The 16,406-nt window shown below is 50.7% G+C and overlaps 1 protein-coding gene across 2 annotated transcripts in view; it reads right to left on the bottom strand.

Moving 5' to 3' along the window:
• VAV2 (vav guanine nucleotide exchange factor 2) overlaps window positions 1-16,406 on the bottom strand; it is a 126,559-nt gene that overhangs the window by 31,918 nt on the left and 78,235 nt on the right. For both annotated transcript variants that reach the window (XM_059864946.1, XM_059864947.1), the window contains 2 exons: window positions 14,802-14,860; window positions 2,756-2,824 (listed from right to left, as the gene is read on the bottom strand). In XM_059864946.1, the coding sequence (XP_059720929.1) occupies window positions 2,756-2,824; window positions 14,802-14,860 (128 nt within the window). The remainder of the gene's footprint in view (window positions 1-2,755; window positions 2,825-14,801; window positions 14,861-16,406) is intronic.

Genomic DNA, 16,406 nt, shown 5'->3' with positions numbered 1-16,406 from the left:
GAGGGCTGGAAACAGGGAATTTGAGAACTTCCCAGCTCCCCTGATAGCCTTTTAGCTTCCCTTCCCCTTTCCATCACCAATTGTTTGGGGTTTTTTTAACTAAATAGCTGTTTCCAGGCAATTATGTGCCTTGATCTGCTGGCTGGGGATCTGTCTGGAGCTGGGATTAATCCCTGCACCACCCCAAAGGTGAAAGCACAATGGGGTCACCAAGGCTTAAACATCCTTTAAACACAGCAGAGCCCCATGATTTCACACACAGCTTGTTCCTGCACCCCTGTCCAGCCCTGGCTTTTGTCCCACAGCTCCTCCCTGCTGGGAGAGCTCTCAGGATGAAGGTTCTCACTCTTCAGAGCATCATGGGGACAACAGGGACAAAGCCTGGTTCCTTCTGCTCCCCAAATCAGCACCTCCACCACAAATATGTTCATATCCTAAAGGCTCTGCAGCACAGGAATTCAAAACCTCAACCTGGGGACACCAAACTACTCCACTCAAGTTGAAATGAAGCATTCTGACATTCCCAAAATAAAAAAAAACAACAACTCATTTACCAGACCTCAAAATGTTTTGTTAGAACCAACTCTGTGTTTATCCTGAGCTTTTTCTCCAAAGGGAGCTCCCTTTGGGGGATTCTCCTCTCACAGAGTGAGTTGGTGGCCCAGAAGCCACCAGGGTTGTCCCTCCTCACCCACCCTTGTCCCTCTGAGGCCTGTGGGGACAGCAGTGTCACCCTGAGGTGACAAATCCCCGCTGGATTTACAGGCAGGGCTGGAGCAGCTCCCTCCACACACACCGGGTCATTTCCCTGCCTGCTGTGGAAATCACTTCCTCGCCTCCAAAAAAAGCATTTTGGCTGCAGCCACATCTCCCCAAGGCTGCTGGAGCATCAGCAGAGGTGCTGGATGGACGGAATCCCTGCCAGCAGAGATTGCTGCCCTTGTGGAGCTGTTTGGAGAGGGCAGGAGCTGAGCAATGGCCTCCTCATCAGGGCCACGGCCTGTGGGGCCTGGGCACAGCACTGGGACTGGAGCATTTCCAGCCAGAATTCCCTGCCCCAGGGGAGAAAGGGCACTCTGCTGCAGGCTGCAGGAGCAGCAGAACTCAGGCTGAGGGGTTCTCGGGGAGGTTTTGGGGTTTTTCCAGCTGTGGGTGGATTCTGACACGGTTTGTAGGCCGTGTTTCCATGCGCAGGGAGGGCAGGCCTGGATGAGGGAATTTGTGCAACCCCTGCTCATTTCAACATGTCTCTCTCCCACAAGTCCTAAATAAGATGTTAAAAAGAGGATTTTGCAGAGAATGGGAAAGTTAAATTTAGAGATCTGGGACAGAACAGGGAGATCAGTGGAAATAAACCTCCAATTATCTGATGGGCATCACAGCCCCTGTAACCAAGGGGTAAGGAACAGTTTGGGAAGTTTCCACCTGGACACCTTGTCCCCAGCAGACTGGGACAAGGGAACCAGTCTGGGAACCCACTTCCAGCACCAAATAACCAATAAAGCTGGAACCCACTTCCAGCATCAAATAACCAAGGGCAGCACCCCAAACCCACTCTCCTTTCTAGGCCAGCACTGCCGTCCCCACCAGCGCTCGTGTGAGTCCCCACACAAACCTCTCTCCAATGAAAAGCACATCTCTGGGTGAGAAACAGGAATTTTAAACCCCAATATTAAAGGGATTTTGAGAACTTTTGGAGAGGGGCACAAAAAAATGCTATTCTTGAAAGGATCCCTTTCTTAGTTAGAATTTTATTATTACCAGCAGAGGGAATGGAGTGCCCTGGAATTCCCCTGCTCCCCTGCTGGGAGCAGGGGAATTCCAGGGCACTCCATTCCCTCTGCTGGTAATTTATGATTTACTTTTGTAATAACTGAAGCCATAAGGAACTCATTGGATTAAGGAGTCTTATTATTTATGTTGTGGAACAATAATATTTAACTGCATAAAGCCACACATCCACCCATGCACTCCATCCCTCCATATGTAGCAGGCTGCACTTCATAAGCAAAACCCTGGCTTGATGGGAATGCTGCCATCGAATTCCAATAGTGCCTGCACTTCACTGTGTGTGCTGCAGTTCAAGGTTGATTTTAAAAGCCTGTTACATCACCACCACAGGCAGAAAACTCAGATAAACACAGACAGAGGCAGCAGCAGCATCACCCCACGTCCCACCAAGGACAAGCAGGACAGGTGCCATGGCAGGATGTGGCTGCCACAGCCCTGCAAGTGTCCAAGGCCAGCCTGGATGAGGCTTGGAGCCAGGTGGCAGAGGGAGAAGTGTCCCTGCCCTTTGCAAAGGGGTGGAATGGAATGGTCTTCAAGGTCCTTTTCAACCCAAACTATTCTCTGATTGCCCCAGGGCTAAAATCGCACATGGGGGTGCAGCTCCATGGGCCAGCACCCAAAAAATGCCATGGGGGAAATGAGGACCTCACTCCCAGAGCTGGCTTGGATTACCTCAGAGGATGAAGGGTTTTGGGATTTAGGAGGAGTTGGGGATCCCCTGGGCTTGGCCCCTTTCACCCCCCATCAAGCCACTCAGCTCAACCTGATTAAAAGTGACATCTCCCAGGGCTTCCCACCAGAAAAAGACGGACTTTTGTCAGAGCACAAAAATCTCCTGGCCAAAGGATCAAAGCAGCCATGCTGGCTCTCCCAGCCCTGCTGTCAAACTTTATCTGCCTTTGCTGGAAAACCCACAGCAACTTTTCCCTCAGCCCTCCCAGGAGAAGAAGGTGAGGCCACTCACTCTGCCAGCTCCTCCAAGCTCCGGTACACGTCATCGTCATTCTCCGTGGTCTCCTCCGAAGGGAAGGGCCTGGGAAGGGAAGGAATGACAGGGTTATATTTTATATTGGTGCCTCACCCCTCACAGCAGAGCTCCTGAACTCAGCCCAGCCCTGAGCATCCTGCTGAGCAGCACAAAATATTCACTGCAAAGCCGTTTTTGTCCCAGAGTGACGCCAGCCCTGCTGCTTCCCCAGGGCACAGCTGGCAGGGCAGGGCAGGGATGCAGCTGGGGAGGCTGGCTGGGCACACAGGGCACACCTGGGCACCAAAATGAGCAGCTGCATGGCCTGACAGCACAGCACTGTGGCTGAGCCCTTCCTGCTGAGCTGGTGCTGCACAAACAACTCAGGGATCTTCATTCCAGCCTGGTGTTGGATCTGTTGGGATGGAGAAACACCTTCTCCTCCAGCCTTTCCACCTGTGAGCTCCTTCCCTGCTCGGCCAAGCTCTGCACTGCTTCCCTGGAAGCATCTCCCAGCAATCCCAGGGGAATGACTGAGTCCTTATGAACCCCGGGCTTCCTCATCTTAACAACTTTGTGACAGCTGAAAAAAGTTAAACCCCTGGAGATGAGGGAAAGGACGCCAAAAGGGCAGAAAGAAAGGAGGGGAGAAAGCAGATTAAAGGAGTGAGGGAGGGAGTGGGGGGAACACAAGAATTCCTTGGCTCGTTCTGAAGCAATAACCAAATAATGTATGAGGGAGATGAAAAATACTGTTTTAATTAAACCCCACGTATTATTGCTGGCACAGGGCCAGGCTGGGCTGTGGCTGCTGGGGCTGGAGCATCCCCATGGGCACAGCCAGGGACAGCACAGGGACACAGAGGGGTGGCAGCAGGACAGCCCTGCCCATCCCAGGCAGGTGGGGCTCCCCAGGCTGTGAACACGGGGATGGGACACTGTGGAGGAGCAAAGCTGGCCACACCTGAACCTCTAACTGCCCTCAGGAGCAATTCCCTCCTCTCCCCTCCCTGCCCATGATAGATTGCCTCTCCTGAAAGATTTACTACATGGCCTGGTTAGCCCCTGAATTTGCTATTTCTGGATGCTTTCACTGGCATTAATTTGCTTTCTCTCCCTTGCTACACCTCAGCCTTCCTTAGGTGAGCAGCTCCACACCAAGCAGTTTGAAACAGAGCTGAGACCTGCAGACAGCTCCTTTAAAACCCTGACCAGGAGGGGAAAGAGCTGTGCTGAGCTCAGCTGTGGAGCAGGACAATTCCAAAAAGAAATCCACCACAAGGCACGACCTCCTTTCTTTTACGTGCATTTTCTGCTCTTATTCTCTGAGTGTTTCCTTCCCCAGCACTCGCCACACCAGAGAGAAAGGAGTAAAAGAGCCATAAAAAATATTAAAGTCACATGGACACATCTCCAACCATAAATCTGGGCTTGAGGTGTAATTGGCTCCTGTGATACAGCCCCCCATGTAAGACAAGGAGGGAGAAAAGGGAGAAAAATGTTTCCTAATCAGAGTTTCATGGGGATGCAGCTGCCCTGGCCCTCCCAGCTTCACCTTGAGTGCTGAAGGCCCAGAGTGAAAGTCAGGGCAGGGGAGGAATTAATAACCTGTGTCCCTGCAGTGGCAGCTAATGGCTAAATAAGGACTCAGAGAATGCAATTAGAGGGAGAAGTCACACCAGGGTGAGGATTACTAAATGGACCATCCAAAATCTGGAGGTGAAGGGCAGCTTTTGGGACAAAGCCTTGGGTTTTTCCTTTCTTCATCCCTTGCTCTTCCCCAGGAGCTCTAAATGCAACAACACAATTTGATTTAGCTCCACCAACAGCCACTATTTGAAATATCTCCCCAGTTTTGACTTAAGCTCCCTTACACATCCATTTAAGTTCTTTTTTTGTCCCTGAATGCACCAGAGCTGGCTGCAAAATCAGATTTGATGTGGTAGGGACAGAGTGGGTGAGAGGAACTCTGCTCTCACTCCCACCCCACCAGATCACCATCAAGGCAACATGCAGAACAGCCAGCTGGGAGATCTTTCAGGGCAGTATTTCTCACCAGCACAGGTTTTTCACTGAGAACCTTCCCACAGATGCTGCCCTTGGCCCCAGCCATGCAGGGAGCAGCATCTCCATCCAGGTGGGTGAAGGTGCTGCACCCTCCTCAGCCAGGAGCTCTCCAACAGCAAACATCTGGTTTGGGACCAGTCTCTGGGTTGTCTTTTTTGGTAAAATGAGTAAAAATGTTGTCAGTCAGAAGATCTAAAAGCTCTGGATTCCCTGGGAAATTGTCAAAGAGCTCCAGGCACATTGCAACTCCTTATGTAGGAGCACAGGGGAGCTGGGAATGCTCAACAGCAAGGAGTACTTTGAGTCCACTGAAACCCAGCAGGTCTGCAGAGACTCCAGCTTATTAAAATTCATTTGGAAATGTCTCTTATTTCATATCTTTAGCTAAGCACCAGCTTTTTTTCCTCCACCACCATGCAAAACCACCTGCTGAGCCATTCATCCTCCCAGCCCGTGCCAGGGCTGCTGGAGCCCCACCCTGCTCAGATGAAAAGCAAAAGCCCCCAGTGGCATCAAACAGAGCTGGACCAGGCTCTTAGGAGATAACAAAGCTCCCAAAGTCGACTCCTGCACAGACAGACCCCACAGCAGTGCACAGCACCACTTCCAGAGATCAAAGGAGGGAAATGGGATGGATCTGATGGGTTTGTTTAGGGCTGGAAAGGGAAGAGCAAGCAATTTGTTCTGCAGTTTGGAGTGAGCTGCTCCTCTGGAGGGCAGGACTTACAGCACACGCTGATGCCAAGCACCCCCTCGATCTTACAAAACATTTTTTAGTCATTTCTGGATCTCCCAGATCTCCCTGCAAATGGGACACAGGCAGAGCCAGCCACAGCCACAGTGCATCACCCACAGGGACAATCAATTAATATTTCACGAGGCACCTCATGCAAAAAAACCCTCCCTTGGTCTCAGGTTGCCCCATGATCCCTCCCACACCACATCCTCACCATCCACCCCTGCCCAGGGAACCTCTCAGCACTGCCTGGCTGCTCTTTGCTCTGAATTATTTAACAGGAAGAGCCAGGTAGGCTGCAATTCCAACAGCAATAAACAGGGGGGTTTATTTATTTATGAGCATATTTCAGCATCTGGGCTGCCTTGTCCTAGCAATAAAGCCAGCTCTTCACCTCTGCAGAGGGGCAGGGATGAGGCAGCTTCAGTCTGATCATTTTATACAGCAGCACCTTGGCCTCATAAAATAAATCCACGTGGGACAGAGCAAGGAGGACCCAGCATGGTTTATTTACCATTTTTCCACTCTCCACTCTGATTTCTCGGGGTCAAACACCAGCCCTGGGAACAGCAAGCCTGGTGAGAAGCTGAGAGGGAGGAAATGTCCCACACAGGGCACTCCATCCCAAGGAGCTGCTCCCACCTGAGGCTGCTCTCAGTGGAGATGGTTTGTCAGGCAGATCTGCAAGGAGGTTTTCCACCTTGTAAAGGAGGTGATTTATCCCTTCCTGGAGGGGGATTCCACCCTCCCAGCACCAGCAGGATAATCTGCCCCTGTTTTCCTGAGTCCAGGGATAACACTTGAGTGTTTTAAAGAGCAGGTGGAGTGTGTGACACCCGGGAAACCTGAGCTGCTCCCATCTGCTGTCCCTTCTGCGAGGCATTTCTCCACTAATGGCAAGGACCAGAGCCTCAAGCTGGTGCAAAGGAGCTCCTGCAGCTCTGCTGGGATGGACAGGGCTGTGCTGAATCCTCCTGGCAGAAAAATATTGCCATGGTGTGGAGTCTACAGTCTGAAATTGCACCCTGCAGGACTTCCAGCTCCCCTGGCTGGGTGTACAGACCCCCTGACATCCCTGTTCTGGAGGGAGCATCATGGCAATGCACAGAGATCCCACAGGACACTGATTGCATCATTTTAAGCTTCAGGCTGTGTTCCCATGGGGGTTTGGGAGTGGGGTTCTCAGCCCCACAGCTCCCATGCTTCCAGAAAATCCTTCTGTCCCACTGCTGAGGTTTAATGTTGCCTCAATCCCAAAATTTCAGACTTTGGCTGTTCCCAGCACATCATTTTGGTAGCTCCAAATTTCCTCTTTTCTTTTTTCCTCCTCTTTTTCTCCAGGAGGATGAGGCACTGGGGATCACCCCATTCCTGTGACTGTGCCCCCTGTCAGTTCTGGCACCTTGAGCACTTCTGGAGCTGCCCAAAGAAAATCAGGGATCGTTCCAAGACTTTTACACACTGCTGAAAATGCCTCCCTCACTGCCTTGATGGAATTGGGCAGATTAAAGCAGCATTAATTTACCAAGAGGTGGCTGGGAGCTGAGCAGGCACCAGCAAAGAGGTGACCTGGAGCTGCCCCTCCAAGGTTTGGTTCCCACCTGTGAAAGAGGAGCAGCACCAGGCAATGATCCTGATCAAGTGCTGTGAGGTAAAACCACCCTATTAATGTCCCCAAAATCCATTTCTATAAAGCAGACTAGAATCAATTCTCCCTGTGCAGAACAAGACCCATCAGAGCATACCAAAAGCTGCTGAATTTAATTAAAATCACACTTTTCTGTTACATTACTCATCTCTGGAAAGAAGCACCTCACGGGGAGCCAAATTTTAGACACATCCTCTGAAAAATTACAGTTTGCGTTTATTTGTGGTCTGGAACTTGCAGAAATTCTTGCAAGATGAATTCTGATGGAAATTCAGCAGGGAAAGAGCGAGTTACATCACCAGCTAACACAAAGATGATGATGATGATTTTGCAGGAGAACACTCAGTGCAGTATCAGCACCCAAGGGTGAGCTGCAGGCCCTGCTTTATCCTCAGCTCCAATCTGAACTGAGCATTTCTGGAGATGAGAAGACAAGAAAATAACAGCTCGTAGAATTCTATGTTTCGACACATTATCACGTTTTTAAAAACCCCTCGTGTACCAATGCCTCACTCAAGCAAGAGAGATGATTTTCTCCTCACTTCAGCTCCACACTGATGAGAACAGATGGATAAAATCAAAAGGGGAATCCAGAAATGTCTTTCTTGAAAAGAAAGAAATAAAAAAGAGCCAAACCCTATGGGGTAACAGCACAACCAACCACTAGGGAATGACTGCCCCCCACCCAACCACATCCACTGCCTCACACTGGAACACACCTGGTGGAAACACAATCCTGCAAGCCCCATTTTTAACTTGCACCAAAGCAGCACAAGGAGATCTTTCAGCACTCTGAGTTTTTCTGCTGTACCACCCAATGAAACGTGTGCCAATAGAAAGAAATAATTACCAAAATGGACCTTTCTGCCTGATTCCAGCACCAGCACCTCCCAGCCTAGAGGGGCCCAACTGTGCAGCACAAACCAGCTCCAAACAGCCCATCCTGAGGGCCACCAGGAACCCCTTCCCCAGGGAGCTGCAGAGAGACCTGGGCTGTCCCAGAGCACCCAAGTGCCCCTCTCCAGGCACAGTCCATGGCAGTGACCCCATCCCCCAGTGCTGGGAACCTCCCAGGTCCCCTATTTCACAGCTTGGAGCCCTTCCCCATCCTTGGAGCATCCTCGGGGGACAGAGGTGCTGGAAAGGTCCCACAGGGTTGGCAGTGACACAGGAGGAGGCTGAGGGAAGCACTAGTGACACAGCAGGTGACCCCAAAGCCCAGCAAGCCCCACCTGAGCCCAGCTCATCAGAGCTGTGCTCATTAAGCAAAGCTGCTGCTGGGGAGGGGACAGAGAAGCTGCCTTTGCTTTGGGAGCAGATGCTTGTGGGGTGACCTCAGCATCCCCCCAGCCTACAAAGCAGCCGTGCAGGAAAACATGTCAAGGATATTTTTTTTTCAGGCTCTCTGTGAGGATATAAACTTGCCAAAAAAAAAGAAAAATCTGTTAATGTTTTTTTTTTTTTTTTTTTTTTTTTAAGTGGGAAAGGAGCTGCTTTTCAGCCAAGGATTCTGCTTATCAACAAATGGAGGAGCTTTGTGGTGACTCCTAAAGGTTTGGTGGTGTCACAAGGAACAATCTCCACATGACCTCCTGCTTGTGGGGTTTGTGCTGAGCCTCTCTGACTTTGTGCTGGTGAGCAGTTCCAAAACTGGTCCCAGTTCCAGGAGAGCTCTGCAAAACCAGCAGCTGTACCCATTTCCAGACACAGATCCTCCCACAGCCTTCTCCATCCATTTTATAGCAACACTTCAAGTGTGTACAAGGAAAACACAACGGCAGTAAAAGAATAATGGGCAGACTGCAATTCCAGACAGCCCTTGGCAGGGAATAAAACAATCCTTGTAAAACCAACCTTCAGGAGAAGAGGAGCCCTCACAACCTCCTCACCAGGAGACACTTGAGGACTTAATTGTTAGTGCCTTTAATTGCTTGCCATTTTCACACCCAGCTGGATCCGCCTCCCATCCCCAGGGGCAGGGGGAGCAGAGACCAAATCTGATCTGCAGGAAGCCTGGGCAGTCTGGAGAATCCTTGCAAAGGCCATAAAAGATCTTCCCTGTCTCCCTTCTCTCCTTCAGGACAGCGAGGGGAACATCCTGATCAGCTCCAGCTCACACCACCACATCTTCTGCAAGATGTGGAGTTTGATGGGGGGATTGATGCCTCAGGTTTAGCTTTTATATTTTTCAGATTCTCTGCTGCTTTGGTGTGTAATTCTGAGCTTCATATCAGGGGATGGTGAGCTCTCTGCACAGAGCAGGGAGACAAAACAATTCCTGCTCCAGCTGGGCACCAAGGACAAATGATCCAAATCTCAGCCCAAGAGCACAAACCCCGTGGGCTGGAGAGAGAAAAACAAGCAGGGTGGGAGTGGATGGGCTAAAGCTGGGATGGGACAATGAACTGCAAGGTGCAAATGGAGCAGAGCTGATCCCAGGGAGAGACCCCGTGCCCGGCCGTGCATTTTGGGACCATTTTGGGTCATCTTGGGTGCAGCCCTGGCTGGGCTCTGGTGCTGCCCAAGGTGGATCCATGGAGGCCTTTAATAAATCCCCGCTTTATTCTTTAGCTCCATCTAGTCTCTGTTCTGGGCCAGCCTTCCCAAGGATCAGGATTTACTCAGGATCAGGATCACAAAGCCCTTTTTACAGGGTCACCCCCACTGCAAGCAGAGGGGTCACCCCACACCAAAGTGGGGCTCAGTCAGGTGGGGAAATGGATTCAAGTCATGAAACCTGGACAAAACTCCAGGTTTCATTCTGAACTGGTGGCTGAATGACCAAGGAGGTTTCTGATCACCCACTGGCACACACTGGCACCTCAGACCCCCAGGCTGGGCAGGGCAGGGGCTGCAGGTCCAGCTCCCTGTGCCCCCTGCTCCTCCCCTGCCTGGGCACCTCCTGCCAGGAATGCTGCTCTGCCTCTCCCTTCCCATCCCTCCTCCCTTTCCCCCCACACACATCCTGATATTATTGGCAAGCTGTTCATACAGAAGCTCAGGGCTGACAGTGCTGAATCCTCATTTTGGGCCTGTTTGATGCTTTACCTGGGCAAAGGGGAGAGGGATGAGGCTGGCAGGGGCTGCAGGGAACCCTCCTAGGCTCAATCCTCGCTGCAGGCAGGATGCTGGTACTCATCTGGCTGCCTGGAGGTAGCTCTGACCTGGGCTAATCCCAGTGCTGAGCTTTTCTCCTCTCCCCTCTCTGTCTGCACTAGGCAGATGGAAAAAGTCACACAATCCTGGAATGGTTTGGAAGGGACCATAAGGGTCTTCCCATTCCAATCTCCCTAATCCAACATCCACTCAACCAGAGCCCCATCCAGCCTGGCCTGGAACACTTCCAGGGATGGAGCATCCACAGCTTCTCTGGGCAACCTGTTCCAAAAACCAGACACAGGATGGCCAAGGTGGCCATTCCAAAGGGTGCCTGTGGGCACCCAGCCCTGACAGCCTCTCCCACAGGACCTGCACTGGTCACTTTGTCATCCAGCTGACACAAAGGGGTCCTGCCTTGGCCCCAAGAGGGGGAAAACTCATCCCTGTGTCCTTCCTGTCCCTCCCTCCATGGCCCAGCCAAAGCACTGCCACTGCTCCTGTGAGAGAAAACCTCCTCTGACAACCAGGATTCACCCTCCTGCCATCTGCAAATGTTTTTATCTGCCTTTTATCAACTGTGGTGCCTTCTGAGGAGAGTCACCGAGAGGTTCAGTCCATGCAGAAAGGATTTGCTCAGATTCAGGGCCTCCACAAAGGCCTCTGAACATGCAAACCCCTTCCCGTCCTCAGCTGGGCTTTGCTGTGCACACATTAAAAATGCATGCAGGCAGCACGGGCCAAAATCCCTGAACCTCCTGCTTTGCTTGCAGAACTCTGCTTCCAGGAAAAACACAGATCTCAGGGAGATGAATAAACAGATGCCCCCTGCTCTGCTCAGAGCTCCCTTTCAGCCCCCAGAGCACGAGGTGGATGGTGGAGCCCAGAAGACGCCAGGATGTGCCACAGGCAGCAGGGAACAGCCGTGGCTGTGGCAGGAAAGTCTGAAGGGAAAACAGGAAAAAAAAAAGGCTTTAAGAAAATAATTATAATCCTGGTTTATTGGGACCTGCAACAAGAAGTCTTGTTGTCCTCCAGAGAGCTGAGTTTGTTCAAGAAAACTTGGAATGAAAACGCAAAAAGGGAATGAAAATTCGGGAATGGAATGAAAATTCTTGCTCCAAAGCGCAGGAGAAGCTTTGCACGACATCCCTGTGCAAAGAGCAAGCTGCTACAGAACCCTGCAGGCTGCCTGGGAAGTGCCAGCCAGCGTGGGAATGGGGTAATGGAATTAGGGCTGCAGTGGAAAATCCTAGCTGGGTAATAAAGGCTCCTTGTTCAGGGATGGAGCACAGTGGAACTTCTCCCTGGAAGTGCTGACAGTCCTCCAAAGAGATGGAGGGAAGGATGGAACCAGTAACAAATGAATCTCCTCTCCTGAGCAATGATTTTTCAGATTCTGTGCTGCTTTTGTGTGCAGTTCTGAGCTTCATATGAGGGGATGCAGAGCAGGGAGACAAAACAATTCCTTCTCTAGCTGGGGACCAAGGACAGATGATCCAAATCTCAAGATCTGGGTCATTCTCAAAGGCCCAAGAGCACAAACAACGTGAGGTGAAGAGAGAAAAACAAGGATGGGATCTGCTCTTTGTGCCTGTGTTCAACCCTTTGGGACAACAGAGGTATCAAAATCCCAGCAGAAAGTTCCCACCCCATTAGCACAGAGCCTGCTTCCTGCAGGATTTGTGCAAGCAGCCCTGGGATGGGGACAGGGCAGGCAGAGGATGGCCACAGCAGGGCTGTAGCTACAGCTGCTGCACATTAGGCACATTGCAAATAAAACCCTGCATTCAGGATGGAGTTTTTGCCTTGGTTTTGCTGCTTGTTCCTTGGAAGAAACACTCTGTCATCTCCTCAGAGCTACCCTGATAGCTATCTGCAGGACTCTGGGAAACAGGCCTCCTCTGCCAAGGCTCCTGCAGCCAGAAATTATTGAGACAGAAAGAGTGGATTTCTTTTTTTCACTGAACAGCACACAAGATTGATTTTTATTTTTCTCCACGCCATGAAACTTATTCGAGGACAAAGAACAGGCTTTGGGATTTATTTCACTGTTAATTTGTGATCCTGATTCTCAGGCCCTAAAACAGGGATTGGAGCAGAGCCACATTCATGCTGTGGGGCTGAAGACCATACAATCCACCCAGCATCCAAATTTCACTGTATTTACCATGGTTTTAAGCACTGTGCCTAAGCCAACAAGATTTTTCCCACTTTGGGAAGGGGAAGCATCTTCACTGGGAGAGGGAAGAGGATGGACCCAACGAGCTGAGGTGGCTGATGTGAGCAGTCCCTTCAGGGAGCCAGAGCTGCTGCTGGTTCCCACAAGATTAGATTAATTCAGATTCATTCATTTGAGATTAGCTTCTGCCATTGAGGGGTTTGTGATGGTGCAGCAAGAAATCACCTAATTTAAAGGAAAGAAGATGCAGCAATGGACAAAGCCAGGGCTCTGTGGCTGCAGGGGACAGTGAGATGGGAGGCAACACTCCCAGGAGGGTATTTTCCTGGAATTAGAGAATTCATTTCGAGTCTGTTCTATTTTCCAGCTCAAGGAGTGACAGCATTGTCTGTTCCTGCAGAGCTGGAGGAGATACAGGGTTAATACACAGGAAAACAGGGTTAGAAGCAAAGGCTCATAAGCTCTGTGCTATTCTTGTGTAATTATGGTGCCAAAGGCTTCCAAGATAAAGGATTTTAGTGGGAACTGTAAATGCCAGCTGTAAAATGAATGAGAAAAAGCCACAAGAACAGCAAAGCCTCCCTTGTCTCTGCATTCCAGCTATGCCCAGCCCTCACACAACCAACAGGGGCTCAGCCAAGCCTTCCCAGGGGATGGCAGCTCCTTCATCCTCTGAGCTGGATCCAGGACCCCCCTCCCTACCCTGGGAAGGGCTTTGCCAGGAGTGACACCTGGGACCCTCCCAGTGATGGCCCAAGATTAAACCCAGCTGTAGCAATGCTGTGATGGCCCTGACAAGGGGAGAGAATGATGGGGAGAACTCCATGGACATCAGAAGGCTAATTAATGACTTTATTATACTATATTATTCTATACATCTGAAACTGAACCTGCCAAGCACTCAACCCTGCACAGAATCTCGTGACTGTCACCCAAGAGTCCTGTCACACACACCTGGCCCTGACAGGCCAAGGAAACAAAGCCCCATCACTCTGGGTAAACAATCTCCATGTTGCATTCTACTTTGGCACAAACACAGGCACAGCAAATGAGATAAGAATTGTGTTTTCTTTCGCTGAGGTTCAGAGAGTGTGAATCCCAGAAATATTCTTGGGAAGAATTGTGCCTTGCTTTTTCTCTGTGAAGAGAAACGTGGGGCTACACCCAGCCCTTGCCAAGGCACTGCAGATTGTGCCTGTGAATCCCCCAGCCTCCAAACCCCTTGGATGTTCTCTTCCCTCAAAACAAAAACCACCACAGGCTCCTGCAGGACTCAGGGCTATCATCACAACAAACAGCCCTGAACTTACAGAACATCTTTCTTCCCCAAACCCTCAGCCCTGCCTCTCCCCCAGCCCTGCTGGGATCTGTGTTTAACAGATGGGAAGGCTCTGAGCTGGTTTTACACGTGAAAAGCTGTTCCCCTCCAGCAATCTCAGCACAGACAAGGCAGGGAAAATATGTTCCAACAGTGGGAGTGGTGGCAGGGGGTGCTGGGGGTGGGTGGCAGGGCTGGAAGGGGGCAGGGATCCCATCCATCCCTTCATCCTGGCTGTGCCTGGCTTGGGATGCACCACAGATCCCCACCAGAGCAGCAGCAGGACACGTGCTGTGGAGAAAATCCAATGTGTTCTGTAGCTGGGGGGGGTGAAAACACACACACTCCCTCCCCAGAAAAACCAGGAGAGGTAATTCAGGCTGCAAACCCATCCCTGTTATAGCTGTGGCCCTAATGAGATGTTCCCAGATTAATAATACAAATGCACTCTAACGAGGAAAAGCAATTGCAAAGCAATTTTGCAGGGAGCTGAACAAAGAGCAGGATAACAGCTCTGCTTAATAGGGGCTGTCTGCTGCTTCTAATTCCTTCTGCACTGCTCCCTCAGAGGAGGAGCAGGCAGCACACCCTGCAATCCTACCCCCTCACCCAGCATGTGCCTGTGACACAGCCAGGGGACATTTCCCAGTTGTTAAGGGGCAGAAAGGTCCTTGGGCTCTCCTGCACAGGGGCAGGGGACACTGGGGACAACTCCTGGGCACTGCTGGCTTTCCTGGGATCCCTCATGGAGTTGAGCAAAACCTCCAGCTAGAGACAGCAAAACTCTCCCTGCTGCCCTCCCCAGTATGAACAGTGCACACAATTCCTCAGGTTTTCACTTATTTCATCTGCAGCTATTCCCACCTGTATCCCAGAGGTGTCTGTTTAACTCCATTATGTGCAGCTTCCAAAGAGTCTGATGGGATTTAATACAAGGAATATGGAGAGGGGGAGAGAGAGATGTTATTTGAAGGCATCATATGGAAAGGATCTTACCTAATTCCTTTGGTTTGAGCAATGCTGTGGAAGGAGAGCCTGGACACTGCAGAGATCACCTGGAAATGAGAGAAAAAGAGGTTGGTGTGCTTCCTGAGGACACAGGAAGGTTTGGTGGGAGCCCAAGGTTCCCAGCCTGGTGCTTGGAGCTGGCCCCCACTGGAATGGAAGTGCTCCAGTGCCCCCCTCAGTGTCACAGTGTCACCATCAGGGCTGGGAGCACCCTGCCAGTGCCAACCCTGCTTTAGGTTCCAGCACTGAGCACAAAAGACATTGAACCCTCAGGATATTACTGAACAGCTTCATCTGAGGAAATTCCATCCCCACACTCATTTAATGAGCCCAGACCTGCCCTGACAGGTTTTATGCAACTCTAAGAAGCATTGAGAAAACCCTCTTGCTTTGTGTTTTATTACAAAAGGATTACAACTCCTTTCGTGGCTCTCCTCACACAAAATGATCTTATTGAGGCAAACTTGCCAAGGCTGAACAGCTCTGACTTCTTGCAATTCAATAAAGATGCATCATCAGTCTGTCAGAGGTGAGTGCAGACCATCGCCCTTTTCTGGCAGAAAACAGCCAGGAGTGATTCAACACCAAAATATTCTCATCAGCACTGCAATCAGGAGCAATAAAACCACCAGGTTTTTCAGAAGAAGTCCCATTTTTGATGGAAGTTTTAATTGCAATGGGGAATTTTCAATGAAGAGGAACAAAGGATGGGTTTGAGGTAGATTTAAAGCGTGTTTTACCCTTGTTCACATTCACCGTTTCAGAGCTGGAGGGATAAAAACAAACCTGTTATTTTTGGACTGGTGTCCAATCTCCTGGGATGGGACATGGAGAAAGGGCTTTCTGAGTGGGCTCCAGGTGTACAAACCCAACCCCTGGGGGCTGCTGCTGCCTGGGGCTGCCCTGCATCCAACCCAGCCACAGGGACCCCTTTGTTTAGGAATTTTACCTTGGGATGCTCCCCTGGCTTGCTGAGCCACCTCCACACCACCCACCAGGGACCACATCCCTGGATTTTCTCCTGGGATGAACTCAGAGCCACATTTTTATCCCAGGACATCAATGAGAGCCTCATCTCAGACCATCCTTTTCCTCCACACTTTTACAACCTTCATCCCTCCCATTTTTCACGTGCCATGAATGCCAGCCTGGCTGTCAGCTGCTGCTGTGGAGCCAAAGCCAGGGCAGCAACCAAAAAACTGGGAAATCACAAAAAAGTGGGTGATTTCCACATGGAAAACAGGGAACAGAACATCCCTGAGAGGCTCCAGGGCTCACCAGGACACAGAACACCTCGAGTGGTACCTGGAACACCCGGCCCAGACAGAGCACAGAGACTGGAAACTCCCCTGGCAACCCCAGCCCTGCTCCAGGGGGCTTAAAATAGCACCAGGGAAGTCCTAGACTGACTGAATGAGTCTCTTCCATGCTCTATTTTTAGCCTTCTGAAGTAAAAATCCAGTTTATGAATCAGACAGTGCCACTGCGGGGTTTGACTTCCAGGGAAATGTAAGTTCCCTGTTCTCCTCCCCAGCAAGGTTCCCTTTGTTCTCTGCTGAGCAGCCCCAAACTCTGCTCATCCTGGCACATCAA

Source organism: Haemorhous mexicanus, chromosome 21 (genome assembly GCF_027477595.1).
Source record: "Haemorhous mexicanus isolate bHaeMex1 chromosome 21, bHaeMex1.pri, whole genome shotgun sequence".
NCBI classification, from domain to species: domain Eukaryota; kingdom Metazoa; phylum Chordata; class Aves; order Passeriformes; family Fringillidae; genus Haemorhous; species Haemorhous mexicanus.
Note: the sequence above shows the minus strand (reverse complement) of the source record. Positions and strands in the feature narration are given on the sequence as shown.